The sequence below is a fragment of the Sminthopsis crassicaudata genome, chromosome 1 (assembly GCF_048593235.1).
Source record: "Sminthopsis crassicaudata isolate SCR6 chromosome 1, ASM4859323v1, whole genome shotgun sequence".
Classification (NCBI taxonomy): domain Eukaryota; kingdom Metazoa; phylum Chordata; class Mammalia; order Dasyuromorphia; family Dasyuridae; genus Sminthopsis; species Sminthopsis crassicaudata.
Genome location: NC_133617.1, coordinates 8566249 through 8591957, shown reverse-complemented (window position 1 = coordinate 8591957; position 25709 = coordinate 8566249). Strand labels below are relative to the sequence as shown.

The 25709-nt window shown below is 63.6% G+C and overlaps 1 protein-coding gene across 5 annotated transcripts; it reads left to right on the top strand.

Moving 5' to 3' along the window:
* The first annotated feature begins 371 nt into the window (after positions 1-371).
* Positions 372-24617, top strand: SMPD4 (sphingomyelin phosphodiesterase 4). 5 transcript variants are annotated; one of them, XR_012486675.1, is made up of 21 exons: positions 874-965; positions 2148-2233; positions 2510-2596; positions 2999-3141; positions 3218-3293; positions 3733-3841; positions 3942-3994; positions 4839-4990; positions 5728-5860; positions 6379-6450; positions 9000-9089; positions 15425-15570; positions 16509-16599; positions 16929-17029; positions 17497-17660; positions 18490-18695; positions 19624-19857; positions 20063-20194; positions 20659-20787; positions 20932-23116; positions 23658-24617. XR_012486675.1 is itself a non-coding variant. In XM_074292006.1 (20 exons), the coding sequence occupies exons 2-20, from the start codon at positions 2195-2197 to the stop codon at positions 21256-21258; spliced, it is 2484 nt and encodes an 827-aa protein (XP_074148107.1). In that variant the 5' UTR covers positions 372-512; positions 2148-2194; the 3' UTR covers positions 21259-24617. The 5 variants fall into 5 exon arrangements, 4 of the variants coding, with proteins under 4 accessions (XP_074148107.1, XP_074148101.1, XP_074148123.1 ...); XM_074292006.1 differs by lacking the exon at positions 874-965 and adding an exon at positions 372-512 and having other exon boundaries at positions 20932-24617; XM_074292000.1 differs by having other exon boundaries at positions 20932-24617.
* The last annotated feature ends 1092 nt before the right edge of the window (positions 24618-25709 follow it).

Here is a 25709-nt window from a genome sequence, read left to right as displayed (position 1 = left end):
CCGCTGCCCCGCGGTGCTAAGTGCGGTGAGAGGCGCGCTCGGGCCTGGCGGTCCGGGCTGAGGCGCAGGGAGGTCCAAGATGGGCACACGACAGGCGGGTGCTTTGAAGCAGCAGCTCACACGCAGTTTCCAGGCCCCGCGCCCTCCCGTAAAACGTCATTTATTTTCTATTTCCTCCTAGGACAAAGGAGAGCCCCGGAAGGGCTCGGAACATTTCGGAGGCTGAGTGAAAGGCGCCTCCTGGAACACGGGGGGTCTCGGCGAGCCTGGAAGGAAGGGGCCGTGAGGCCGCCGCCCGGCTGGAGTCGCGGGCCCGGAGCCCGAGGTCTGGCGTCTGCCCCGCGTCTGCGCCTCGTTTCCCGCCTGTGTAAAAGCCGCCGCGCTCGCTCTGCCGGGCGTCCGGCACGGCTGGAGCAAAGGCCTGGAGACGGGAGGGGGCAGGAGGCGGGGGAAGGGCCCCTCGGGCCCCGCTCCGCGTTGGATTCAGGGACTCCGCCCGGGAGCCCAGCGAGGTAAGCGGGTGAGGACGTCGCAGCAAGCCGGGCCCGCCGCCGGGCCCCGCCTCCGCTCCAGCTCCGCGATCCCGAGCCCGGGGACGAGCACCGCCCGCGGAAGCCAGGCTAGCAGCCTCTTGGCAGCCCAGGGAAAGGCCCTTTCTGCGCCCGCGCAGTAAGGAACTCGGGCCCTCCCCCTCTCCCCTCCCGCAAGCGGGGCGCCGGGGCGCCAGCGTAAGGCGAGAAGGGGCGGAGGCGGAAGGGGAGTCCAACCGAGGCCGGAGCGCTGAGTACGCACGCGCACCCCGAGCGGTTCTCCGCCGGCGCAGAGGGCGAGCCTTTGGCCTCTTCCCGCCATTTCGGGAGGCGGGGCTTGTCGCGCGGGTTGATGACGTCAGCGAACGCGACCCGGGTTTCTTGGGATGGCGGCTGGGACTGGCGGGGAAGCGGCTCCGGCAGCTGGGCCTGCAGGTGAGCAAACGTGGAGCCCGCGCCGCGTTCCGACGGGGAGCCAGGACCCCCATTCGTGGGAGCCGCGCCTCCCCGCCCCCACTGGGAGGGGGTCAGAACCCTCTCATTCCAGGGTGGGGCACGCCCCCTGCCCCCTGGAGCTCCGAGACAGCGGCCGTGCCCTCTTGTGAGGGGGGCCGCGGCCCCCCATCCTGAGAGTACCGCCCCTGCCCCCCGCGGCGAGGCTCCGGGACTCTGAGACGCGCGCCCCCGGCAGCCCCCGGCCCAGGCGGTCGGAACGCCGCGGGCCGGGCGGGGCACGCCCCCGGGCCCATTGTGAGGTCCCGCCCCCTCGCCCCTCCCCCCGCCGGCGGGATTTCGGGGGGACCGGGCCCCCTCGCCCGTTTTGGGGGGAGCATGGGGTCCCCGCTGAGAGGCCTGGCCCCGACTCAGTTATGCTCCTGAACCCTAACGGCCCCCATTCCCACGTGACTCTGAAGAGCACCCCCAAAAAAGGGCCCGGAGGTAAACTTTCTGTGCGGCCACGTGCGCAGTCCGTCCCCCCCCCGGCCCCGCCCCCACTCTGTCCCCCTCCCTCCCCCCCCTGGGGTGGATTCTGGAGGCCTGAGGCACTGAGGGGGGGCTTCCAACCTGGAGAGACCCCCCCCTCGCAGCCCGGGGAGACCCCGGCCCTGTGCTGTGGGGCCGCTGGGACTGAGCCGCTCTGCTTGCAGGAGGTCCCACCACCAGGGGGCAGTGTCCGTGCCGCGCGGCCCCGGGGCAGCATTCTTTCTGGGGTGTCGGGGTCTTCCTGGGGTGGCCGAGGTCTGGGCGGATGCCGGGCCCCGAGCAGCCTCCGAGGCCGGGCTGAGCCTTTCCACTGGACTTGGTCAGCCGAGGGGGGGGGGGGCTCCTTCCTCCCGACCTTCCCCCCCCCCCACCTCGGCTGGAGCGCCCGCCTGGAGTCCTGCTCTGGGCTCTCCCGGCCAGCAGGGGGCAGAATGGAGGCCCCACTGGGGCAGAGAGAGGGGAGAGGGCTGAGCCGCCTTACCCAGAGGGGCGGGGGAGCTGGGGGGGCGGGGCTCCCACGTTCTCCCCGGGGCCTCCCCCACGGGCCAGAGTGGGTCCCCTGGGCGCCGGCCAGCAGAGACGGAGACGTCGGTGACTCGGGGTCAGCCTGAACGCTGTCTCGGTTTTCCGCAGCGCTTTCCTGAAACGCCAGCGCGCGGGCGTCTCCCCGGGGGGCCGTCATGGCTCTTCCGCACGTGCAGCCGCCCAGCTTCTTACTGGTGAGTGGCGGGGAGGGGGGGGGGGGCGGGGGGGGCCCTCCCTCGGGGCGTCCGATGGCCCCCATGCAACGTGGGGGAGGGGGGCGAGGCCACTGTCAGAGGCCTCCCTGGTGGCTAAGTCTGTCCGTGGGTGAGGAGAGAGGGCTCTGCTCCTCCTCCCGGGACAGGCCGGCCCCACGGGCGGGAGGGCAGGAGGGCCCCGGTTCCTGGACAGAGGGCGGGCCCCGGACGCTGTGTGAGAGTGGCGCGGCCTAACCGCCGGCGGCTCCTTCCTAGGCCAGCCTGAAGGCGGACTGTGTGAGCAAGCCCTTCGCCCAGCGCTGCCACGATCTGGTGAAGGTGATCGAGGACTTCCCGGCCAAGGTGGGCGCCGGTGCGGGGGCGCGCGTGCTGGGGGCGCTCACTGGGGGCGCGTGTGGGCATTTGGCTGCTGGGGGTCCGGGCCCGAGCCTGCGTGTGTGTGAGGTGGGGGCTCCCTGGCCGCCGAGGGGCCTTGCAGAGCCCGAGCTCGGTGGTTCAGGGCCCCTCCCCCCCAGTCCTAGAGGACTCAGAAAATGCAGGTTTTCCTCAGTGGAGCCCACGCTGCCCTTTGCGTCAGGGACCGCGGGTCCCCCCGGGGCCGGGGCCGCTCGCTCCGCGGTGGGGCTCACGCTTGGGAATCCCGGGCCCTTCGGCCGTTGCCCGCGGAGGCTCGGGGGGGGCCACAGAGGCCGGCAGCCCACCCCGCGCGGGTCTCCCCCTGAGCCGGCCCTCCCCGCCCCCCAGGAGCTGCACTACATCTTCCCGTGGCTGGTGGAGAACATCTTTGGCAGCCTGGACGGCGTCCTGGTCGGCTGGAACCTCCGCTGTCTGCAGGGAAGGGTGAACCCCATCGAGTACAGCATCGCCATGGAGTTTCTGGACCCCAAGCAAGTGGCTTTCTGCGGGGGGGGGGTCTCCCCGGCCGTGCTCGGGCCCCGCTCACGCGCTTCCTTCCTCGTGCAGCGGGCCCATGATGAAGCTGGTGTACAAGCTCCAGGCCGAGGACTACAAGTACGACTTCCCGGTGTCCTACCTCCCCGTAAGTGCTCCCCGGGAGGAGGGGCTGCCTCCTGCCGGGGCTGGGCCCCCCCCCTCTCGATGTCTCAGACTGTGGGGGAGGGGCACGAGGCGGGCGGCCGTCCCATCTCTCTTCCCCCCTCCCCGTTGCCCACAGGCGACAGCCGCGCCGCATTCGGGGCCTGACACTTCTCTGTCTCCCCCCACGCCCCCAATTGTGCTGCTTCTTTGCCTGTTTTGATCCATCAAACTGGGCCGCTCGCTCACGGTTCCTGAGCTCTTCCTGCTCCGGCCCGCCTTGGTCTTCCTGCTCCCCTCCTGCGCTGGGAAGGGCCCCTCGTGCCCGCTGCGCCCCTCGCCTCCGCCCGGCCCCCGGAGGCAGCGCCCGCGTTCCCCACGTGGTCGCTGCGATGAGGGCCGAAGCCGCCCCCGGCCTCTGCTCACGCCTCCCTCTCTTTCAGGAGCCCGTGCGGGGCTGCATCCAGGAGCGCGTCCTCCCCGAGTGCCCGCTCTACCACAACAAGGTGCAGCTGCCCGCGGCGGGCGCCCAGGGCCTGCACTTGGCGCTCAGTATCCTTTCTGCGTCCGGGGCGGGAGGCGGGTGGGTCCGGCGCGCGCCAGGCTCGCTGCGGGCCCCAGATGTGCCGATTGGCCTTGACCGCGACCTCATATCCGTTTGAATACTACATGTTCTTCTTTGCCCTGAGCCTCATCACGCAGAGGGTACGGCGGCGCCGGTCTTGTCGGGAAGGGGCTGGGACCGCTGGCGGGGGCTTCGGCCCGGGGGGCGCTCGTGGGGGCCGCGGGGGGCTGGGACGTCCCAGGGGATGCTGAGGGCAGGCGGTTCCGCCCGAAGAGGAGCCGGCCTGGACGTGACTGGCGTCCTTGAGCCTGGACACTTGGCGTGTTGGGTGGGCCCGCGGGGGAGGGGTTCTGGGCATCTGGATCCGTGCCCAGGCCGTGCGGGGCGGGAGGGGGGGCTCGAGCCCAGCCCTGAAGGAAGTGGGGGGGGGGGGGCGTGCCATGGAAAAGGCCGGGAGGTTGGAGATGAGGAGATGGCCCGGCCCAGCTGTGGTTTTAGTAGCGTAGAAAGGCACCAAGACTTTGGGGACGTCCTCCGTAAGCAGGGAGGGGGCTGGTTTGTGGGGGACTTGGGGGCCGTTTGCTCCCACAGCTTTAGCCCCGGTTTCAGGATGGCCACTTGGGAGCCAGGAAGAGGGCGGCGGGAGGGGCGGGCGCTGATCTCAGGGAAGTCCTGGCCTGTGGGCCTGGGCCCAGAGGGGAGGGCCGGGAGGGGGCTGGGCCGCCACAAGGGCCTCTGGGGGCCTGTGCGGGTCTGTAGCGGGGGCAGGGGTCACGCTTTGGAAGCTGGCGCCCTGCCCCCAACGGAAAAGGCCCGGCTCTCTGCTCTGAGGGGCTTGTCCGAGTGGGAGAAGCGGGGGGAGGGGGCGGAAGAACTCTTTCACTGCCCGGGGAGAGCCGGGCTGGGCGAGGGGGACGAGTGGGCCCCACGCCCTCCTGGTCAGAGCCTGCGGCCCAGGCGTGCAGAGGCCCCTTTGTCTTCCAGAACTTTCCTCTGTCGGTTCACGTCCGAACCTCTGACTGTGCCTATTTCATGCTGGTGGACCGCTACCTCACCTGGTTCTTGCCCACGGAAGGAAATGTCGTCCCTCCGCCCTCGACCACCCTGGGATGCGCCATCCCTTCTCCCACCCCCAGGTGGGGCTCCTGGAATGGTGCGGTGGGGGGAGGGGCCGCCACACTTGCCACATTTCCCACGATGCCCCCCGGGCAGCCATGCGGGCGCGGGCACAGAGCCTGGCATGCGGGCACACCCATCAACTCCGGAGGTACAGGGCCCATTCTTAGGACACTCGGGCTTCCTGCCTGCAGATGCCCACGCGCAGGCTTGTACCCGCACCCAGCAGCTCCTCAGGCAGAACGCCAGTCCGTGAAGTTTGTACTGAGCGCCGCCCACAGGAAGTGCCGCCTCGCCCCATTCACGGGCCCAGGCTGCGCCCTCCGGCCCCGGCCCCGGGGGCCCAGAAGCTGCCCCCGCATCCTCCTCTTCTCTGGGGCTCAGACTGTCCCTTCCCTAAAAACCCACTTTTTGGAGGCAGGAGCCGAGGTGCCCGAGGGGCCGTGCCCCATGTCTGTGCCCTCCCTCCTTTCTCTGTCTCCCCCCCCCCCCCGACACTGTCTCTTTCTCTCTCAGTGCACGCTGCTCTGTGGGTCGGGGTGGGGGGTGCCCGGGGCCCGCTCGGCCCCTTCTAGAGTCAGCAGGACAACAGGCACCGCAGCCGTCGTCCTGCGCGACTCCTTTGCTTTGTGGGTGAAGGTGGTGGCCGGGGCCCGGGGGCTGGCCGACACCCTCGTGCCCGCCTTGGGGGGAGCTGAACGTGGGTGGGACCGCGGTGACGGCTGGCGGAGGGTCAGCGCTTGCCGCTCCCCCCCAGGACCCCCGCCGTGCCTTTTACTTCCTACGGCCTGCACCACACGAGCTTGCTGAAGCGTCACATCTCCCATCAGCCCTCGGTGAACGCAGACCCGGCCTCGCAGGAGATCTGGAGATCGGAAACCCTGCTCCAGGTGAGTGGTGGGCGGGCGGCGCCGGCTTGGCCGGGAGGGAGCGAGCCACGCGCCCCGGACCACGCTTTTCTGAGGGCCAGGAGACAGCTTCCTCTGAGGTGGAGGACGGCTGTTCTGTTCAGCCCCTGTCGCCTTCCTCTCCCTGCCCACCCCCACGGCCTGGCTCCCACCCTCTGTCCCCGTCACTCAGAGCTCTGGCTGCGGCTTCTTCGGGAGGGAGGGGGCCCCCCCCTGGTGCCCTGGGGCATCTCCCACTGGGGGGTTTGGGCATCTCAGCTCTGAGAGTGTGCCCATGCTGGGGCCCGCCTGGGCCTGCGGGGGGAACTCAGGACTGGGGCTTGGTGTGGGGGACTCGGAGCCGGGGCCCGGCTGGGCCCGTGGGGGACTCAGGGCTGGGCCCGTGGGGGACTCGGGGCTGGGCCCGTGGGGGACTCAGGACTGGGGCTTGGTGTGGGGGACTCGGGGCCAGGGCCCGGCTGGGCCTGTGGAGGACTCGGGGCCGCCTGCGTTGCTCCTAGGTCTTCGTGGAGATGTGGCTTCACCATTACTCTCTGGAGATGTACCAGAAAATGCAGTCCCCTCACGCCAAGGTAAGGCTGCCCCCGCTTGGCAGCTCACTTGTGGGCTTTGACCCCCAGAGTGTGTCACATGCCCTTGACCCCCATTCGTCCTTGGGGAGGGGCCAGAGGGCTTCCCACCCCTTCCTTGGCTCTGGAAGCCCAGGGCGGCCAGGCGTGGCTGCTCCCCGAGACGGAGGTTCCCGGTGCAGAGGAACGGGCCGTGAGGAAGGCTGGCTCTGGCCGATTCCGGCTTTGGTCAGCGGCTGAGGCCCTGCCGGCTCCTCCAGGTCCCTTTCCTCCGGAGGCCGGAACCTATGAGGGGAGGGAGCTTTGGGGGGGCCCTCACAGCCCCTCCGAGGCGGGAAGCCCCTGGCTTACCCCTAAGGGCCGTCACGTCACAGGCAGTGCCTGTGACGGGCCCTTCTAGTACGAGGTCCTGGGGGCTCTGCGAGTGGGGCTCGGGGGCCTTTCTCGCTGCCCCCCAATCTTGAGCACGGCCGTCTCCCCTAATTCCTGCATGTGGCTCAGTGGGGCTGCAAATCTGGCTTCTGTTGGCTTGCTTTGTCTGGGGGGCTAGCCTGCGGATGCAGCCAGAAGTGCTTCTGGGAAGGCGTTGGGTGCTCGGCATGTGGCCACACTGCGCTTGCCACCCCTCTTCCTGGGGCCCGGGGCCCAGCTTTCAGTAGCTGAGGTGGGGCCACGCGTTCCTGCCCGGCCTTTCTGGGGGCCTCCTGAGTCCTGCGGAGGGCACCGAGTTCTCAGCGGGTCCACAGCTGTGGAGCCTGAGAGCCGGCTCCCGGCCGGGGCATCCTGAGGGCACTGGCCCTGCTCACTCTCGCTGCCGCCTGAGTCCTCCCTCTCGCTTCTCTCTCCGGCGCTGCCCTGCCTGGCCGCCAGCCTCCTGGAGACCCCTCGTCTGGCTGGCCCCCCCTTCCCCTCCCTCGCTCTCCCCGTCAGGAGCTGACCGGCAGAAGCAGCATTCTCCCTGGGCTTCCTGCACAGTAAGGGCCCTCCCACGCCCAAGAGGCGGCCCCCCTGAGCTTGTAGGTCGGGGGCCCTGGCTCTTCTCCAGGTCCCGCCAAGACCCGTAAGCCTGTCCCCTCCCCGCTCTGCCATCGCTCTGGAGCAAACGTTCAGGGAGGTGGCGTCCCCGAAGACTCAGTGCTGGGGACCAGGAGGCAGTGAGGGAGGGGCGGCCGTTCTGGGGCCTTCAGAGATGGAGAGGCCGGCTCCTGCCCCCACCGGGGCCGAGGCTCGACGGCCTCCAGCTGCCCTTCCGTCGGTGACCTGCCTGGGACCCGGCCGCACCGTGGGGCCTGCCCGTAGCCCTAGGGAGCATGGTGTCCATCCGCAGAGTGACCGGGGAGGGCCCGGCCCAGGGCACTTTGGCTGCTCGGCCTGCTGGCTGCTCCTTCCGATTGACCCGGGCTTCTCACGTTTCCTGCGCTGCTACGGCCGCCCTTGTTCACGCCTGCTTCACTAACGGGGCTGCCTTGTAAGGTGGGGCCGGGCGTGGGGTTGGGCCCGGGGCTGGGCCTAGGGCTGGGGCTGGCACTGGGACCGGGGCCTGGGCCGGCAGCCATCGTGGGTCAGACGCCACGCTCTCTGTGGCGCAGTGCCTGTGTGGGCCTGGCCAAGGCACCCCTGCCCTTTATTCGGATCCCCGGGGGACTTCGTGGGGCAGATTGTCCCTCGTCCTCCCGAGCAGGAGTCCTCAGTGGCCCTCTGAGCCTCGTTTCCTTGTCCAGGAAAAAAGCCCCTCACGAGAGCCCGTGTCCCCCTGGGCCGAGCAGTAGCTATTGATCGGTGGTGGTGTTGGGACGGGGAAACTGAGGGCAGTGCCCCTGCCCCAGAGCCAGCGCTCCTCCCTGCCCTGCCGGCCTCTCCCTGGGGAGTTTGTCCTCTACTTCCCAGAAAAGGAGATGGGGGCCGCTCCCCGAGGGCAGCCCTGGTAGGCTGGCCCTCGCCCGGCTCTCTGGCTGGCCAAAGGAGAGCCTGGCGTCCCTGTCCCAGTGTCTGGGGCCGTTGGGGTTTCCGGAAGGCCGATGCTCCAGCTCTCTGTTGGTCTGGCCGGGCCCCACGCCGAGGCTGCCGGTGCCGTCCCCCTGTTCCCAGGGCGCCGCGGCCACCTCTCAGGCCGGCCCCTCACCTGAGGATCCGCGGGGGTCCCGCGCAGAGGATGAGGACGGGGGCTCCCAGGGCGGGCCGGGGCAAGCGGAGGCTCCTGTTGTGGCTGCCATGTTGGACTGGACTAGCACTGACTGGATTTGTTTTTGTTTTTTGTTTTCTTCTTCCTTTTCTTGGGCTCACTCTTACTTTTTTCTCTTTCTCTTTCCCTTCTTGCACCTCTCCCTTTCCCTGAACCTTATCTTCTTGCCCATCCTCGTTTCCATTTTCCCCTTTCCTCTCTGTCTCTCCCCTCCTGTCCTGTGTCTCCTCTTTCTTTCCCTTCCTGTTTCCTCCTCTTCTCCCCCTCTCCTCCCCTCCTCCCCCCGCTGTTCCTCCTTTCCTTCCCCGTCCCCCCCGTTTCCTCCCCTGTCCCCTCCGTTTTCCCTCCTTGTTTTTTTGTTGTCTCTCAGCTGGAGGTGCTCCACTACCGACTCAGTCTCTCCAGTAGCCTCCACAGTTCTCCTGCCCAAACCAGCTACCAGGCCCTCCACGCGTACCAAGTACCATTTTTTGTTTGGCTTCTTTGTTCTTGCTGGCAATCTGCAGAGAATGGGGCGGGGGGGAGGGGGCGCGTCAGCATGGACCGCGAGGCCCTGGGGAGCTGGGACCGAGCACGCCCGCAGAGCAGCACTCAGCCCCGGGGGTCACAGAGCTTCGCTGTGGCCCGGGGGAGGCGCGTGGGCGTTCGGCCGCTCCAGTCACCTGCCGTGTGTCCATGCACGCTGCTTTCAGGCAATCCCGCGCGGGAGCCGAGGGAGGGGCTTTGCTTTCCTCCTGGTCTCGGGTTGGGGCTGGATGTGAGCATTCTGAAGGGTCGCGGGAGGATGGGGAGGGTGGCCCTGTGCCAGCCGTCCCCCCCCCGCTGGTGTGTTTGGTAGCGTTTAGCCCTTCGGGGAAGGTCGCATTGGGCCCGGGAGGCGCCGAGTCACTCGCGGGTTTCAGACCACGACGTGGCGGCAGTCCCCGCCTTTCCCAGAACGGACATTACCGCTTCCTTGTGGCTTCAGAGCTGCAGGGAGGGCTGTTGGCCGGAGTGGAGGGGCTCTCCACCTCTGGTGTCCTGGGCCCTTTCTCCGGGTGGTTGTGGTTTCGATACGGTAAAAAACAGGATGCCCGAGGAAACCAGTCCCATTGAGATTTAACGGAGTCCCGTTAAAGCGATCCCTGGATCTCGGGCTCAGAGCCCCCGATTAGAGCACGGTGTCTGGCAGCCTTTTTTTTACCACCTCTCCTTCAGGCTGGGGCCCCCCACGTAGAGCTGGGACTTGGGAGATCCATCGATCATTAAGCAGCAATGAGGGAGGGCTCCGGAGGAAATTGAAAATGGGACTTGCTTTAGTACCTTCGTTTGATAGCCAGTGCCTTGTTGATGATCCTCCTGCTCCGACTTTGGTACCAGCTAGACACAGGCCGGTGCCGGGGCCCCCGAGTCATGTCCAGATCGAGGCAGGCCGGTGCCGGGGCCCCCGAGTCATGTCCAGATCGAGGCAGGCCGGTGCCGGGGCTACGGCTTCAACCGGGGCTCCTCCAGGTTCACCTTTTGTGCAGGAAGAGGCCCCTCTCTGACGTGTGTGGGGAACGCTCTGTCTTGGCAGTCACGTCTGGGTCCAGACCATCCTTTGAAGCCTTTGAGGGCCATAACTTGGTAGGGAGAGATGAGTGTGGAATGAATGGTCTAGAATTTACTCCAGCTGGGCCCACAGGAGTCTGGAGGCTGTGACAACAGTGCTCGGGACCGTCGCCACTGCCCTCCTGGAGGTGGATTATTAGGAAAAGAGGGGGAAAGTGTTGGGGACAAATATAAAAAGCCACGGGGACAAGGGACAATTACGTAGTCCATACCAGTTTCTGGCACGCGACGGGACGGCGGCCTTGAATTATTTGCTCATTTGAAGAATCCAAGCCTTCCTCTTGAGATTTCTTCACATGGAGCAGTAACCTCACATCCCTTCAGGTAAGACCCTGAAAAAGAACTCCTGACACGCCTTCTCTGTCAGCAGTTCGGCCGCGTACACACATCCGTCTCTGTAGGAAAAAGAGGACGCGGGATCTGATGTCCCCGAGGCCGGGAACTCGGAGATGTCAATAACATGTAAGGTCATGGACATGAAAAGTGACCGGGGCAGGCTTCTCCTTTCCTTGGCCCTGGCCCGGGGGCGATCAGGAAGTCTCTTCAGCCCTCTTGGGCTGAGTGGTGAAGCACTCCGGGCATTCCCAGGAGAAGGGGCCCCCGGGCAGCAAGGACAGAGTCCCGGCCACGGGAGCTGCACCGTCCAGGGCGGAGGAGAGCCAGGGCACGGTGCGTGCTGCTCCTCTAGGGGCTAGGAAATGGTGTACGTAGAGCTGTCGCACGGCCTTCATCGCTACAGAAATGAAAGCTTTTATTTCCCACCTAAACATCATGGAGTTTCATTCATGCGGTTTCAGCGGGGCGGATATTAAATGTGGTTCTTAGATAACAAAAATCTGCTGCGTAAAAGAGGAAGACTGGTGGGAGCTGTGCGTGCAGAGTGGATGAAAAAGCCAGGGCTCAACTGGCACCGGTAACCAGGGATAATACCGGTTCTGGTACCAGGAGAGAGCACCCGGCACTGCTGCTCTTTCTGAAGCCCTCTGCTTCCCTTATTTCACTGGAGCCTCCCGGGAGTCTGTGAGTGGGGCAGGCACGAGAGATCGTTACCCTCATTTGCAGTGACTTTGGGTGCTTTCCCTTCATTCTGGAAGAGGACCGAAATGTCCTCACTACGTTGCAATGAACTCAGGCTGGTCAGACCCGCGCCACCGGCCACAGCTCGGCCACAAGCAGTCCGTGGGACCGTCTGCGATGGATTCTCTGAATTTGGGCATCTTGTGTTTCTTTTGAGCTACTTCAGTTCCGCTTCGCTCATAGAGCACGGCGCCTTCTCTGGGGAGCCCGTGCTGGGCGGCCTGTGCTAGTGTTTCACGGTCAGTTCCAAAGTTCTTCAGAGACCCCGAGTGTCCTTGTATCACTTTTTCTGGCCACCTTGCGGGAGTTCTCCATAAAGTCGTCTTTCTGGCAAGTGTCCGCTTGGCATCGGGACAGCGCGGCCGTTCCAGCTGAGTTCGGTGCTCTGCAGTATGGTTGGAATGCTGGCGGTTCCGTTCCAAAGGAGCTCAGGGTCCCGCCGGGGGACGATTCCCGTGGAAGCCCTTCCCTTTGCTGGCGTGGCGCTGGTAGCTGGTAGATCCAGTTTCAGACGCGTGTAGCAGGAGGTCAGCACAACGGCTCCGAGGACCTCTGGTTCGGCGGTCCCTGTTACCTCTCCTGTCCCGCACCTTCCCGCGGAGCCTCCCAACCCGAGCTGGCTCTGGCAGCATGTGCGTCAATCCCATTATCGTGTGGGCAGCCCCAGGAAGGAAACTGCTGAGCGAAGAGAACTTTCCCAGGCTTTCAGAACGTCTCCATCCGCTGTGGCTGATGCTTCCGCGTGTGGAAGATGTGCCGGCCAGGGGAGCCCCGGTGTTCCCTCGGTGCCGATCGGGAGGCCGGAATTCACGTAAGCCACAGAGCATCGCTCCGCCCCGCGTGGCAGCTGAGGGGGAGGAAAATCTGGCCCAAACCCCACAGCCCTGCACCAACCCTCCCGCCATTGTGATCTTCCTAGAATAAGTTTCAGGTTCAATTAATTTACCATCAGTGCATTCTTCATCGAAGTTTCCCACAGGGCTGAAAACGTCGTGCTAAAAAAAAGGCCAGAAGCAAGCGCAGCCTGGTAGCGTCCGTCCCCATTGTCCAGAAGCCGGGCAAGCACGCTGTCGGGGAATGGACACACGCAATGATAAGATTCAGAAGCTGCTAAATGAAAAAGGAGAACTCCCAGCGTGTGCCAGCCGGATCGTCCGTCCGTCCAGAGCCAAGTCCAGGCAGAGCTCGAAGAGCTGCAGGATTCTTGGCTCACAAAGGAGGCAGATGAAATCCAGTTCTGTGTCGGTAGTAACCGGCCAAAGCCCTTTAATGAGATCCTGGAGGCTATTTACGGGTCAGAGGCCTACGGTGCATCTCACCTGGCTGCTGATGGAGCACAACGATCAGTGATGAAGATGCGGTCCTGGAGAAAAGGGCCGAACCACTTCCGTCGTGTTCCCCACAGAACAGCGTTGACCCAAAGAAACAAATGTTGACGGAGCCTCCAGCTGGAGTTCCGGTAGAAGAGGAGGCTTTGAACACTGTTAGGCTCCTCTCCTAAGGCTGGTGCCCTCCCAGCTGAGCTTTATACTGCTCTTGTGTGAGCGCTGACTGAAATTTCCCACATTGCTTGGCAAGAGTAGGTTTTCCCCCTGGTGCTCCGGGAGGCCTCCATCGTCCATCTCTGGAAAGGTAAAGGGCAGCAATCGTCCTGTGTCCGTTAGTCTTTGCTTGCAGGAGTCTTGGTTTAGTCCTCGATAGGCTGACCCTTCACCCGGAAAATGGCCGTCCCAGAGCTGACGTGGCTTCTGGAGGGGCCGATGACTGCCCGGCTGGCGGCTGCCGGGACAAACGCCAGGAGCGGAATGGAGATCTGCGGTGTGGGGAGATCGGACCAGGCCCTGGGACACTCCTGTTGGGAGGGCTCGGGGATAGCATGTCAGGACGTGGGAAGGGAGGAAACTGGCCTGCCTGTGGCTGAAGAGCTTCGGAGGAGGTGGAGCCCAAGTGCGGCTACTAACGAGCCCGTGTTCCTTAGTGAAGGGGTCCTGAGGTCCGCCCCAGCCCACGGCCTTTGAAGAGGAACAGAGAAGGCTGGCTGGCGTGGAGCAGGCTCCTGGCTGAGAGTGGGCACTGTCCTGGCTGGGCCGCTGGCACGGGTGCCACGCGTGGACTCGGGCACTTTGGGTTTCAGCTTGCGTCCTGGCGTGGGGTTGAGTTGAGTGGGAAGTTGGACCAGAAGGCCCCAAGAGGCTACCTCTGATTCTGGGACACTTTCCTCTGCGCATCTGGGGAAGGGGCTTCGGGGTTCTAGATCATTGCCATGTCCCCTGGATGTCATTTCGTGGCTGTTCTAGAGGATGAGGGAGAGGTAGGAAGAGAGCTTCAGTCTGGGGCCCCGGCAGCTCCTCAGGTAACAGCTCTCCTCTTGGGGGAGCGTCTGTCAGGTTGGGGAGCTGGGATGCAAAGCTCCAGGAGGTGGGGGGGGGATAAGAGAAGGACCTTCACTGGGCGCGATGCTCTGCTTCCTCCCCAGCGCTGGGAGGGGCCTAAGGGAGGGGTGCCGGATTGGGGGCTCTCCTGCTTGGGGCCCCCCTCCCTGTGAGCACCTGGGAGCTGGCACCGGGATGTCGGTCTGCCGGGGCTCGCGGGATGCCCCTTGTGTTCTCACGCTCGTGGCCGCGCCCAGGCCCCCACTCTGACAACTGAGGGTGAATGGGGGAGACCCTCTCCCTGTCTTTGGGGAGCGCCTGCGTCTTTCCTGCATGAGGAAGGAGCCCGGAAGGTCCCCGTGCCTTTGGCGCCCTGGCCGGAGGGACGAGGCCTCGCTCACAGTGGTCAGGGTTGGCTGAAATCTTTCAGGTGTGGGCTAACGCTTTAGTTAAGCTACATGTCCAGGACACTTACCGTGTTGCGACTTTGTTAGAGGGGGGACTGAGGGGCCGCGGGGTCACAGGCTGCTGCTGAAGAGGAGGGACCCGCCCAGAGGGCGCCGGAGGCTTTCCCGGTCAGGGCTCTGGGGCACGGAGAGGGGACGGCGTCCCTGGTGGGCAAGCTGGCGCCTTGGCAGCACGCCCCCCAGCTGGGCGGACTCCGCAGAAGTCATTCCCTCAAGGCAGACGCTCCCAAGGGTGGGAAATCCTCCATTTTTCAGCTCCTGGAACTTCTCCCCCTACCACTGCTGCCGGTGTTGGGACACACGTCAGCTCCCAGAATTCACTGCTTCACACCCAGCGTGCACCACTGCGCAGGGGACCAGCTCCCTTGGTCTCTTCCGGAGCATCTCCCATGCTGTGGTTTCTCTCCCTTTCCCGAACACCCGTGGTTTCCCTTCAGGAGCACAGGCTCCTCGAGAGAAGGGACCATCTGACCTTTGTCCTCACATCCTCAGAGCCAGCTGTGGCGTTGGGCTCACGTACAAATTCCAGGCAAGGCCGGTGCTGCAGAGGATGTTTATTAAGCACCTACTACGTGCAGGCTCGTGTTCGGGAAAGACAAAGGTTCTGGACTCTGCCTTCGTGGAGCTGATTGTCTCGGGGTCACGACACCGAGAGAAGGTCCCGCTCCTGGGCCGGGACTGGCGCCCAGGTTTGGGGTTGGCCTCCGATGGGAAGGAAGGCTCCAAGCAGGGGGACCTGACGGTCATCCCAGACCGATGCAGAGTGGTCCTGGGAGCGGAGCAGTGCTTAGAGAGGGAACCCCCATGAGCCAGGGCGCCCCAGGGGCTCCTTTACCCAGGGTTGGGGGGAAGAGGAGAGCCCATGGGCTTGGAGCCATCTCGTCACGACTGGGCCTGGAGGGCAGCGGGAGGAAGGGACTGGGCCATGAGCAGCTGGGGCGGCAGTGGAGGGGGGAGCCAGGGTGGTCCTGGCTGCCTGAGGGGGACCCTTGGTGGGGCCCGGGGGCCGGGGCCCAGCCTGCTGCTCTCTGGAAGCTTTGTGGAAGGCAGGAGGACGACAAACTGATTGGGGGAGGGGTTTCTCCTTTGGGGGGCTGTGCTGGGGGAGGGGCGTGCCAGGAGCCCTTGGGCAGCCACCCCAAGCAGGCTCAGGTTGTGGGAACTCGCGCCCCCCGGGCGCCGCCGGGGCTTGGCTGCCCCTCGGCCTCTGCTCCTAGCTCGGCGGAGCGCGGACAGAGAAGGGGTGCCGGGCGCCTGCGGTCTCCACATTTCCCGGCCTCTGCCCGCAGGAGTCCTTCAAGCCCACGGAGGAGCACGTGCTGGTGGTGAGGCTGCTCCTGAAGCACTTGCACGCCTTCTCCAACAGCCTGAAGCCCGAGCAGGTGTCCCCCTCCACGCACTCGCACACCGCCAGCCCCCTGGAGGAGTTCAAGCGGTGAGTGGGGGCCGGGGGGGCGTTCCTGGTGCCAGGCGCCAGCTCCGAGGGGCGAACCTGGCACTCAGGGAGGGGTGTCTCCTGCCCAGGCACTCCTGGCATTGAGGGGGCCCCATTTTTCACTCTGCCACCTGCAGCCCATGCCATTGGAGTGTTGCCTCCTGCACTTTGGGGGCCCCCTTGCGCTCCCCCAGACCCTGAGCAGTGGGTGTGGGCCTGGCCTGTTCCCCCCCTGTCCCCCACGGCCTCTGAAGGAAGAGTCTTTGGGCCTGGGCTCCAGGGCTAGGTCTGCACGTCTTGTCCCTGCACCCCTGCCCACTGCCCAGGGAACCGGCCTGGTTTGGCAGAGTCCACCGGGACCTGACGGGACCTGACACTTGCTGCCACCCCGGCCACAGCCCACGGGCCTCACTGGGGAGCTGACGTGGCCCCTGCGGCTCGGAGTCCCAGGGGCTGGCTGGGAGAAGCCTTTCCTCGGCGCTTCCTCGCCATGAGCCCGGAAGGGAGGGGCTGTTTCAGCTGAGGGAACAGAGGAGGGCGCGGCCAATGCCCGGGGCAGCCCAGCCAGGAGCGCCTGAGGCTGTACCCATGGTGCCACCGCCTGCCGCCAGGGACTGAGGAGCCCTGCAATATGGCAGAGCCCCTCCAAAGAGCCGGGGACCGAGGCTGGCTCCTCCCTGGGACCTCTGGGAAACACGCCTGCGCGTTAGCTCAGTGCAGCGGGGCCGTCCTGGGGCTGCCACCGCGGCGCCTTTTCCATCCAGCCGTCCCGTAGTAGATGCTGCCCTGGTCCCTGCCTCAGGTCGGGAGACCGAGGCAGAGCCGCTGGCCCGGAGTTGCCCAGCGGGACTGCGTCGGAGCCCAGCGCAAATGGGGCTCGCCGCTTGTGGGAGGCCGGCGCACTTGCCGCGCTCACCGTGCCGTGCGTTTTGCTGCAGGGTGGTCATCCCTCGCTTTGTCCAGCAGAAGCTCTACGTCTTCCTTCAGCACTGCTTCGGCCACTGGCCCCTGGACGCTTCTTTTCGAGCAGTACGTGTGGGGAGATGCAGAATCGTGGGTGGGCCGAGCCTTAAGGGAGGCCTCACGGAGGCTGGCCCGCGGCGGGGGGCTCCGTGTTCGGTTCCATCGGGGCACGGCGCCCCGGGGAGGCAGGCACAGGAACAAGCCGCCGACCGGGTCGCCCATCACGGCTTGGCAGTCGGGGCTCCTGACCCTTGAACCCAGTACTCGCCACTCAGGCCGCAGCCGGGGTCCTAGAGGCCCCAGCTTGGAGACCTTGGGGTGGGGGGAGGGTCCTAGAACAAGGGGTGTCAGAGTTCCAGAGCAACGGCTCGGGTCAGCCATGTTTTCCCTGCCAGGTCCTGGAGATGTGGCTGAGTTACTTACAGCCGTGGAGATACGCTCCGGAGAAGCAGTGCCTGCCCGCTGACTCCCAGCCTCGGAGCATCCCGGAAAAGTGGTACGTGCCCAGACTTCCTGGCCTCGCCCCCGGCCCACAGCCGCTCTCGGGGCGCCGGGGAGAGGGCCACGTGGCCGATGTTCCTCTGCCGGGGCCGTCCAGGCAGAATCCCCCGTTCCGCACTTGGGGATTGTGGGCCCCGTGAATGCAGGGACTGAGACACCCGGGGGGCCCCGGCTCCCCCTTCCAGAGCAGGGGCCATCGGGGCGGTCCGGCGTCTCAAGTCAAAGGGAGAAGGCCTGTGCCCCCTGTTGGAGAGGGGCTTGGAGTGGGGGGGAGGTTTGGCCGGCCACTTGGGCTCTCGAGCGGGGGGTCTTCCCCTTCACCGAAGCCTCTCCAGCTCCGACAGGGGCCCTGCGTGCCTGCAAGCTGACCCAGTGCTTCGTGTCCCTTCTGGCTCTGGGATTCTGCGGGAAGGTCCTCGGGGGTCCTGCCGCTGAGCTGACCCGGTGCCGGGGGGGCTTCAGGGCTCCCTTTGTGCAGGAAAACCTGCTGATGTACACCAAGCTCTTCATTGGCTTTCTCAACCGCGCCCTCCGGACGGACCTGGTGAGCCCCAAGAACGCGCTCATGGTGTTCCGGGTCGCCAAGGTCTTCGCCCAGCCCAACCTGGCCGAGATGATTCAGAAGGGTGAGTGGCCGCCTCCCCGCAGCCCAGGAGGGCTTGAGCCTAAGCCTCTCCTCCCTGTCCGCACGGGCACCCACCTCCTTCGGGAGCAAGCGTTCTGCTGCCGCGGGATCCCTCCCAGCGCCGGGCGAGGCGCCCGAGCCGCCGCGGAGGGGCCCGGCTGAGTCCAAGGGGGCCGAGGTCCGATTCCGAGCCGACCTTCTTCCCGGGCCGCTGGGCTCGGCTGGTTCCGTGAGCCTCTGCTTCCTTTCTCGTCCCGTCCTCCACTCTCCACGGCCCAGGGCTGCTGGGCAGACCCTCCTCCCCCTGTGGGCGTCAGCGCCGCGGCCAGCGCGGTCCCTGGGGTGTCTGGCCCCATCGTGTCAGCGGCCCTGCTTGTCTTGGGGTCACTCCTTTGGAGAGTTTTACCAGAAAGTGGTTTGTTTCCCCTTTTAGGGAAAGTCTTGCCGCGGTCCGGGGCTCGTGCCCTCGCGGGCCGGGGAGAGCCTTCCCTCGGTGTCCTCCTGTGTCCTGGGCTCACGAGCTGCCCCCCCCCCCCCCCCAGGCCTCCTCGCCGGCCTCCTGGGTCTGCAGTTCTCATGCCCCGCCGCCACTGCGTCCCTGCTGGGAGCGCTCCCCTCTCACTCCCTGCTCTTCCTCCCTCAATGAGCCCACATTTCTTTACCTGGCCTTCCCATTGGGACGTGAGCTTCTTGAGGGCAGGGCCCATTTTAGTTTGTCACCGTGCCCGCCCTGCTCGGCCGGAGCCGGCCAGGACGCCGTGGACGGGCTGTGAGGGACGGGGTCGGGGCCCTGAAGGCCCGGCCTCCGACCCCCTCCGTCTCCCCCCCAGGAGAGCAGCTGTTCCTGGAGCCGGAGCTGGTCATCCCGCACCGGCAGCACCGGGTCTTCATGACGCCCACCTTCCAGGGGAACCTCCTCTCCTCCTGGCCCCCCACCATTACCGACGCCTCCTTCAAGGTGAAGAGCCACGTGTACAGCTTGGAGGGCCAGGACGGCCAGTACAAGCAGATGTTCGGCCCCGAAGTGCGCACCTTGGTGAGTCTGGGGGCCTCTGCGTGGCCTCTGGCCTGGGGAATGGGGGCTCCTCCAGGCGCGACGCCGAGGTCCTCCACACACGGCTTTTTCTGCTCTGCCCGGGGGCCCGGCCTCTAAGAGAACGTGTCCAGCAAGAGCTGCCGAGCTCGCCAGCCCCCCTGGGACCCTGCTGGGTATTCTGGGATACCACTGCCTGCCAGGGTGCCCGTCACTGGCCCGTGGGCTCCTTCTGCCTGTTTTCCCTTCTCTCCCTTCCTTGCTCCTGAGGGCAAGCACTTCTCCTTGTCTTATCTGTCCCCAGGGGGGTGGGGGGGCTGGCCTGGCCTGTAAGAATCATCTGAGCAGGTCACGTCCTCAAGGAGAGCTCGACCCCGGCTCCTACACGCTCCAGGTCCTCCTGCCCCGCGGACCCTGGCTTGGCCAAAGGCGCCGTGCCAGGACCTCCATGCCCTTCTCTCCTGGCAGCATAGTGAGCCGGGCAGCTGCCACCTGGGGAGCCGCTTCCTCCTTCATTGACTGCCGGGCTCCCCGCGGAGCTTCCCTAACATGCAGCAGGAGGGAGCGGCCACTGGGGCGATGGAGAAGATTCCGCTGACTTGGAGCGGGGTTCCTCAGGGCTGGGGGTGATTCTCCAGAAGGAGGCTCCAAGGAGAAGGGCTCCCCTTTATAAGGGACTGGCTTGTGGCCTCCTGCCTTGGTTTTGTCTCGGAAGGACCCCCAGCACGACCACGGGCTTCTCCCTAACTTCCCGGAGGGGTCCGACTGCCCGGCTGGCACCTGTGTGGGTGAAGGGGGTATGGGCCATGTCCTGAAGGCCTCAGATAATGAGGGGGAGGGGGAGGAGAGAGCCCTGGCCCCCAGCGGGCACCGAGAAGGCGGCAGGAAGGCCGGGGACTGCCGACTCGCTCATCCGCCCGTCGGGTTTCAGGTGCTCCGGTTGGCCCAGATGATCGCCCGGGCCAAGCAGACGGCCAACTCACTGTCCGACTCCTCGTGCGAGAACTTGGCCAACCGCTCCTTCCTGTCCTGGCTGGGTTTTGGGCACATGGACACGAACGGCACCTACTGCACCAACGACCTCGACGAGCTGGGCCAGGACAGCATCAAGAAGACGGACGAGTACCTGGACAAGGCCCTGGAGTACTTGTGCCAGATATTCCGAGTGCGTCCGGTGCCCCTGGCCGGGGAGGGGCCCTGGGTGGCCCCGGGCGGCACCCGGGCTTCCCTGTCTGGCCCCGGCCCCTCCCCTTGGGCCTCTCCCCCAGGTGGTCAGGAAGGAAAGCCGGGATGAGGGAGAGGGGCAGAGGCCTGCTGGGTCCGAGCCGGGTGCCCCAGACTGATCGACCCCGCCCCGTATCTGTCTGCAGCTCAGTGAGGCCCACCTGAGCCAGCTCCTGATGAATGTGGGGGCGACGCCCGACGAGAATGGAAAGAAGCAGCTTCCCGACTGCGTCATGAGCGACGAGGGGCTGGTCCTCACCCCCCTCGGCAGATACCAGGTCCGTGCCCGGCGCTCTCTCTGTGTGCCTTAGTGCCCCCGATCTCACAGTCCCTTATACCCATTGCCTTGATTGCACACTGAGGGTGAGGGTGGGTCCCGGGAGGCTGGCTGAGCCCCTCTGCCAAACCCTGGTGGAGGGCCGCTTCTCTGCGGCCAGGAGATGGCTTTTGACCTCCCTTTGTGTGCCAGCGGCCACAGCCTGGCCCTGGGTCCACTGTTGGTGGTCACACTCAGCCTCTTGGGTACGAGCGGGTTAGCCCCTTGGGACCCCACGTCCTGCTTTGTACAAAACGCGCGCCCTGACGGTCCCTCCCTCGACTTGGGTGGCCGTGACATGGCCTGTGGGGCCACATGGTGCCGACATACCTTTTGTGGGGTACAGGCGTGCCCTCGGGGGCCAGAGTGTCCCTGGGCAGGCGGGGACCACGCACTGATGCCCCGGGATTTCTCCCTGGCTTTTAGATCATCAACGGCCTGCGAAAGTTTGACATCGAGTACCAAGGGGACCTAGAACTGCAGCCCATCCGCAGCTACGAGATGGCCCCTCTGGTGCGCCTGCTGTTCCGGGTCTCGTCGGCCATTAACCGCCGGGTGAGTAGGGGCAGGGGCGGGGGAGGGCTCTCCGTTCTCTCTGGTCTGCCAAAGGCCCTCTGATCAGTGAGGCAGAGGGCGGCCAAGGTCAGGCTCCCAGCCGGCGCCCCCCAGGATTCCCTGACTCCCCTTTGCTCGCTTCAGTTTGCAGGCCAGATGGCAGCCCTGTGCTCGCGGGAGGACTTCCTCGGGGCCTTGTGCCGCTACCACCTCATCGACTCGCTCCAGGCCGAGAGGAGCCGGCTGAGCCCCGTGGCGCCGCACCGGGCCGGCCGCAGCTACGGCCCGCGGGTCAGCCTGCGCTTCCTGGCCAGCTACCGGACGCTGGTGTCCCTGCTGATGATCTACTTCGTCGCCAACTCGTTCTGCATCGGGCCGCTGACCTGCTCGCTGCTCATCATGATCGCATACCTCCTGTACGCCTTCATGATGACGGTGGTCACCCAGAGGCTGAAGCCCCACCAGCACTGAGCGGCCCGGCGCCGGCCCTGCGGCCCGCGGGCACACCTCTCGTGATGTATTTTTTTACTAATACAGCCGTGCACACTCGCAAAGCCGCTTTGCGTGGGGCAGCTGGAAGGAGGGGTGTAGACACATCAGCCTTGTGTGGATGCGCAGAAGCCCTGAGGGACGAGGCCGACCATGGAGCCTGCCTCATGGCGCGTTGGACGCTTCCTGCAGTGGCGTCCGGCTCGTGTTTCAGGGGCGTCCTTGTGCCGTGATGGGCAGCAAGGGCTCAGGGAGACTGGACTAAGCCAACCCACGTTTGTGAGGCAACAGCGGGCAGGGCCCGGCTGCTGCCTCTCCCAACATCCTCTCCTCCTGCTCTGCTTGTCGGGGCGGCCTCGTTCTGAGCCCGAGGTTCTGGATGTTCCATGAATGACGGGGATGGAGATGCGTCGGGCCGTTTCTTGTCCTCTCAGATTTTATCCTGTCGGGTTCACACCCTCGTGACCCAAAAAGCCACAGGGATGGGCACGTACATCCTCCAGTCCCGTTTGGGACCTGGGGACGGAGGGCAGGGAGGAAGGCCGAAGAGCCAGGGTCGGGGAGAGACATTTCCCGCTCAAAATCCACAGTGGGCACCTGCCCACCTATACGTGAATTTCCCTGGTCTGCCAAGATGGGGGCATGCCTTCTCCCCCTCCCCTCTCCTGCCTTTTCCCTCACCCAGGGGGGAGCAGTTTTGCTCAGATGTCACTGATCCATCATTTTGTGCATACGAACCAACCTTTTTAGAGAAGGGGCTCAAGCGCCTCCCCAGCCTGGTCGCCTTGGTCACGTTCCGGCGTCCAGAATGGTTTTTACTTCTTTGAACATCCTCGGGAAAGCCCGTGAGACGGCAGGATCCGAGCCCGCGGTCACCGGGGGTGCAGTGTCTGGCCTTTGTGGCTCGTCTATTTAGAAGCGATTTCTCGCCCAGTTGGGACTCTTGGGTGTCCCTCTGGGCCAGACAGTGCCGGGTTCCGGCGCACTTGTGCCAAGGGAGCTTTTTCTTGTGCGAGTCCCAAGTCCCCTCTGGGTTTCCATTATAAAACCAAAGACGTATTCTGCTGGAAGTTTCACACTCAGAAAAGAGAAATCAAACCGCAGGTTGAAGCCTTAGATGATGCGTTTGGGGGGTTCGGGGGCGTTTATCTAAGAGCATGGTCCAAGCTGTGCTGAACCCAGGCTGTCAGGCTGTTTCCTGTGAAGGTTCTTCCAGCCCCGAGCTTGCGTGATGGGATGCGTGATCTCACTTTTGAGCAGCAGGAACGGAAGTCGCAGCGTTCTCTCTGCAAATACCCAAGCCAACCCCACTCCTTGAAGGGCACGGTCAGCACAGAAGGTCCACTGTCCTCATTGTCTCCAGGACTCTGAGGATTCTGGGTCAGGGACCAGGCATTTTAATATCCAGGTCATAGTAGAAACAAGAACAACAGAGAATTGTAGTGTTGAATGTCGGGAAGGACTTTGGAGATCCCTGTGTGTCTGTGCATCCTCCCATTTTCCAGATGACGAAACAGGTCTAGAGAAGAGGGTTACTTCTCCAAGATGGGAGCAGCAGAACCATAATCTAAATCCGTTTCCCCAGGACTGAGCTTCCTGCAGTCACGCTGCCTCTCGTAATCCTCCCTTCCCACATCGAGCACTTTCTTCGTGCTCAGAAACCCTGTCCGGCATGGGAGACGGTGTTCTGTCCTGGCAGTCCCCTGCCTCTCCTGTGGAGACGAGTAAGACCGTGGCCTGCTCTCTGGCCCTCGCCACAGACCTCCCCCTGCTCTTTTCTCTGCACCAGCGCCCGTTGACCCCATACCTGGCCTTTCTTGGACCATCTTTTCTTTGGTTGGTGAGCAGCCTCCTAGAACAGGAAACACGGTGTGCTCTAGCAGTCCCATGCCATAAAAAGCCGTGAACGTAGATTCGGAGAGACGGGAGACGGGAGCGAGTTGATGCAGAAGGGAGTGAGTGGGAGAGCAGTGTCAACCAGGGCCAGGCTCAGCCCACCCCTGGAGAAGAGGTGGGGGACTCCCGGTGGTGAGCACAGCCTGCCTAGTCAGGCTCGGATGACATAGTGTTTCTTTTTAAAAACTCTATTGTGAGGGATGGCTGCCTGGGTAGTGGAGGGAGGTGTTTGAAAATTGAGTGAAAGCCAAAGGCTCTTGGCGAAGGGCCCCACGGGGCTGCTGTTTTCTATTGGGCCTTTGCTTCTGTCCCGGACTCCCCTGGAGTCCAAGCCCAGCAGTGAGATTATCCAGGTTCAGAGTACACGTTAGTCACTTTTTAGATAATCCAAAACTGAAAAGGGGCGCTGGGTCGAGGACACGGCGGTGCGGTTCCGACGCCACCCCTCGGGCACTCAATATTCGCATCCTTTTCATTTTCCCCAGTTGGTGTGTAACGGGGAGATGCCAGGGCTGGCTTCATCTAATAACTCATCAGGAGCATCTGGTACCATGGAGAGAGCCAGTCTTGAAGATGGGGAAAATCAGGGTTTGAGTCTGGTCGCCGACACGTCATTGAACTTCTCGAGGGCCACCCTGTGTTTCTAGGCGTTTTCTTCACCTGAGAGTTCCCTATTCCAGTGAGACCATAGGGGTAGCTCCAAACCCTTCTTAATGAGGGGACCATTAATAGTTTGTACATTTTCTTCTGAAAATTTCCAGTTCTTGGAACGCTTTTGGAAAATGATTCTTAAGTGGATCAATCCCATGTATCTTGGGTAGCTAACTCATCAGTGATGTTAAATGCAAGTCCTCTCCCCGTTCTGATTCCCGTGTCAAGATTGGTTTCATACATATAGGTGCTTTTTAAAATTGCATGTAGTCAGAAGGGTTGATCTTTTTTCTCATACTCTCACGCTACCCACGAGTATAAAAGTGGTGTCCAATCCTATTCCCTTCGAGATTGTTTAGGATGTGACGTGACTTTTTATATTCTGGTTATTACTTTCGTGAAATTTCAAATTTACATGGCAGTATTCCTCAAAATAATTGATAAAACTAAATCAGTGAAGCAGACTAGATATTCAGAAACGCAAAGTTTTTAAAGTCCTGTGTTTGGTAACCCCCCAAACACAAATTTCCGAGCTACCGATTCCCATTAGAACAGCTAACAAGATGGAAGAGGGGAGGTAGTTCAACTCTTCATTTTACCGAAGAGGGAACAGAGGCACAGAAGATGATGGTTTTCCTAATCTCTGTTATCTCCAGGATGTGCACCAAATCAGGAGCCTTTAATCAATGAGGAAACGATCTTGTTAAATCCGCCCCGCGCCCCCCTCCCCAGTATTATGACCGAGCAACACAAAGTTCAGATCAATAAACTGAAATTGACCCATCTTTCAGAAACTTGGTCGTGTGTCGCCTGCTGTGCTGTGCACTTGGGGAAGGCGGGTCAGAGCCAGGAGGGGGACTTCAGATCCTCGGGGATGAGAGCAAGGAGGTTTCTGGCAAGATGCTCATTCGGTGGGAAAAGTTTAGTCATCAGACTGTAGGGGCAGCTAGGTGGCGCAGTGGAGAGAGCACCAGCCCTGAAGTCAGGAGGACCTGGGTCAAATCTAGACTCTTAACACTTCCTAGCTGTGTGACCCTGGGCAAGTCACCTAATCCCAATTGCCTGGGGGGGGGGGGATTGTAGAGGAAGAAGGAACCTGTAGCAGGTGAAAATGGAAAAGTAGAGGAATAAGCAAAAATATTTCCAGAGAAAGGTGGACTAGGAGAGAAAATAATCTTTAGAAGGATAGAATGGACAATTCCGGAGCCTCTAGAGGATACTGAACCTTCTCTGTAACTTCCTGAGTAGCTTGGGATGGCCAAGCCAAGAGATAACTTAGGAAGTCACGAGAGGGGCCGCGGCCTCCCATTTGGGCTGCGACCACAGCTAAGCTGCAGGTCTGCTAAATGGAGAAGCCAATGATGGGTGGTTAGAAGGGTAGAAGTGATGGACAGAAGAGATGATGGGTGGAGTACTTACAGGGGGATGGATGGAGGGTGGGTGGGTGCGATGACAGAGCTAATGGGTGGGTCGTCGGAAGAAGGGGTGACTGAAAGGACAAACCGTGAATGAATGGACAATCCAATGAAGAGATGGGAGGATGGACAGTTGGAAGGAATGGATGATCAGAAGAGACGGAGGGAGGGCTGATGGTCATGCTTGGATGGACAAGTGGATGATGGGTGGACAATAGGAGAAGAGATGAATAGATGGAACCGCTGGAAGAAGGAATGGAGGGAGGCAAGAGTGATGGATGGAGGGAGGGGAGAATGATGGATGGAGGGAGGGCTGATGAGTTTGATGGACAAATAGGGCTAATGGGGGGATGGACAAACAAGATGGAGGGAGGGATGGTGGGTTGATAGAAGAAGAGACGGGTGATGCAGGGAGAGCTGATGGACGAACGGACGATGGATGGACAGCTGGAAGAAGGGATGGATGGAGGC

Excerpts from the sequence above, each read along its gene's own strand:
- SMPD4 (XM_074292006.1), top strand. The coding sequence starts at position 2,195 with ATGGCTCTTCCGCACGTGCAGCCGCCCAGCTTCTTACTG. Across the intron at positions 9,090-15,424 it reads AGGCCCTCCACGCGTACCAA|GAGTCCTTCAAGCCCACGGA; the intron begins GTACCATTTTTT and ends CTCTGCCCGCAG. Across the intron at positions 17,030-17,496 it reads CGGAGCATCCCGGAAAAGTG|GGCTCCCTTTGTGCAGGAAA; the intron begins GTACGTGCCCAG and ends GGGGGGCTTCAG.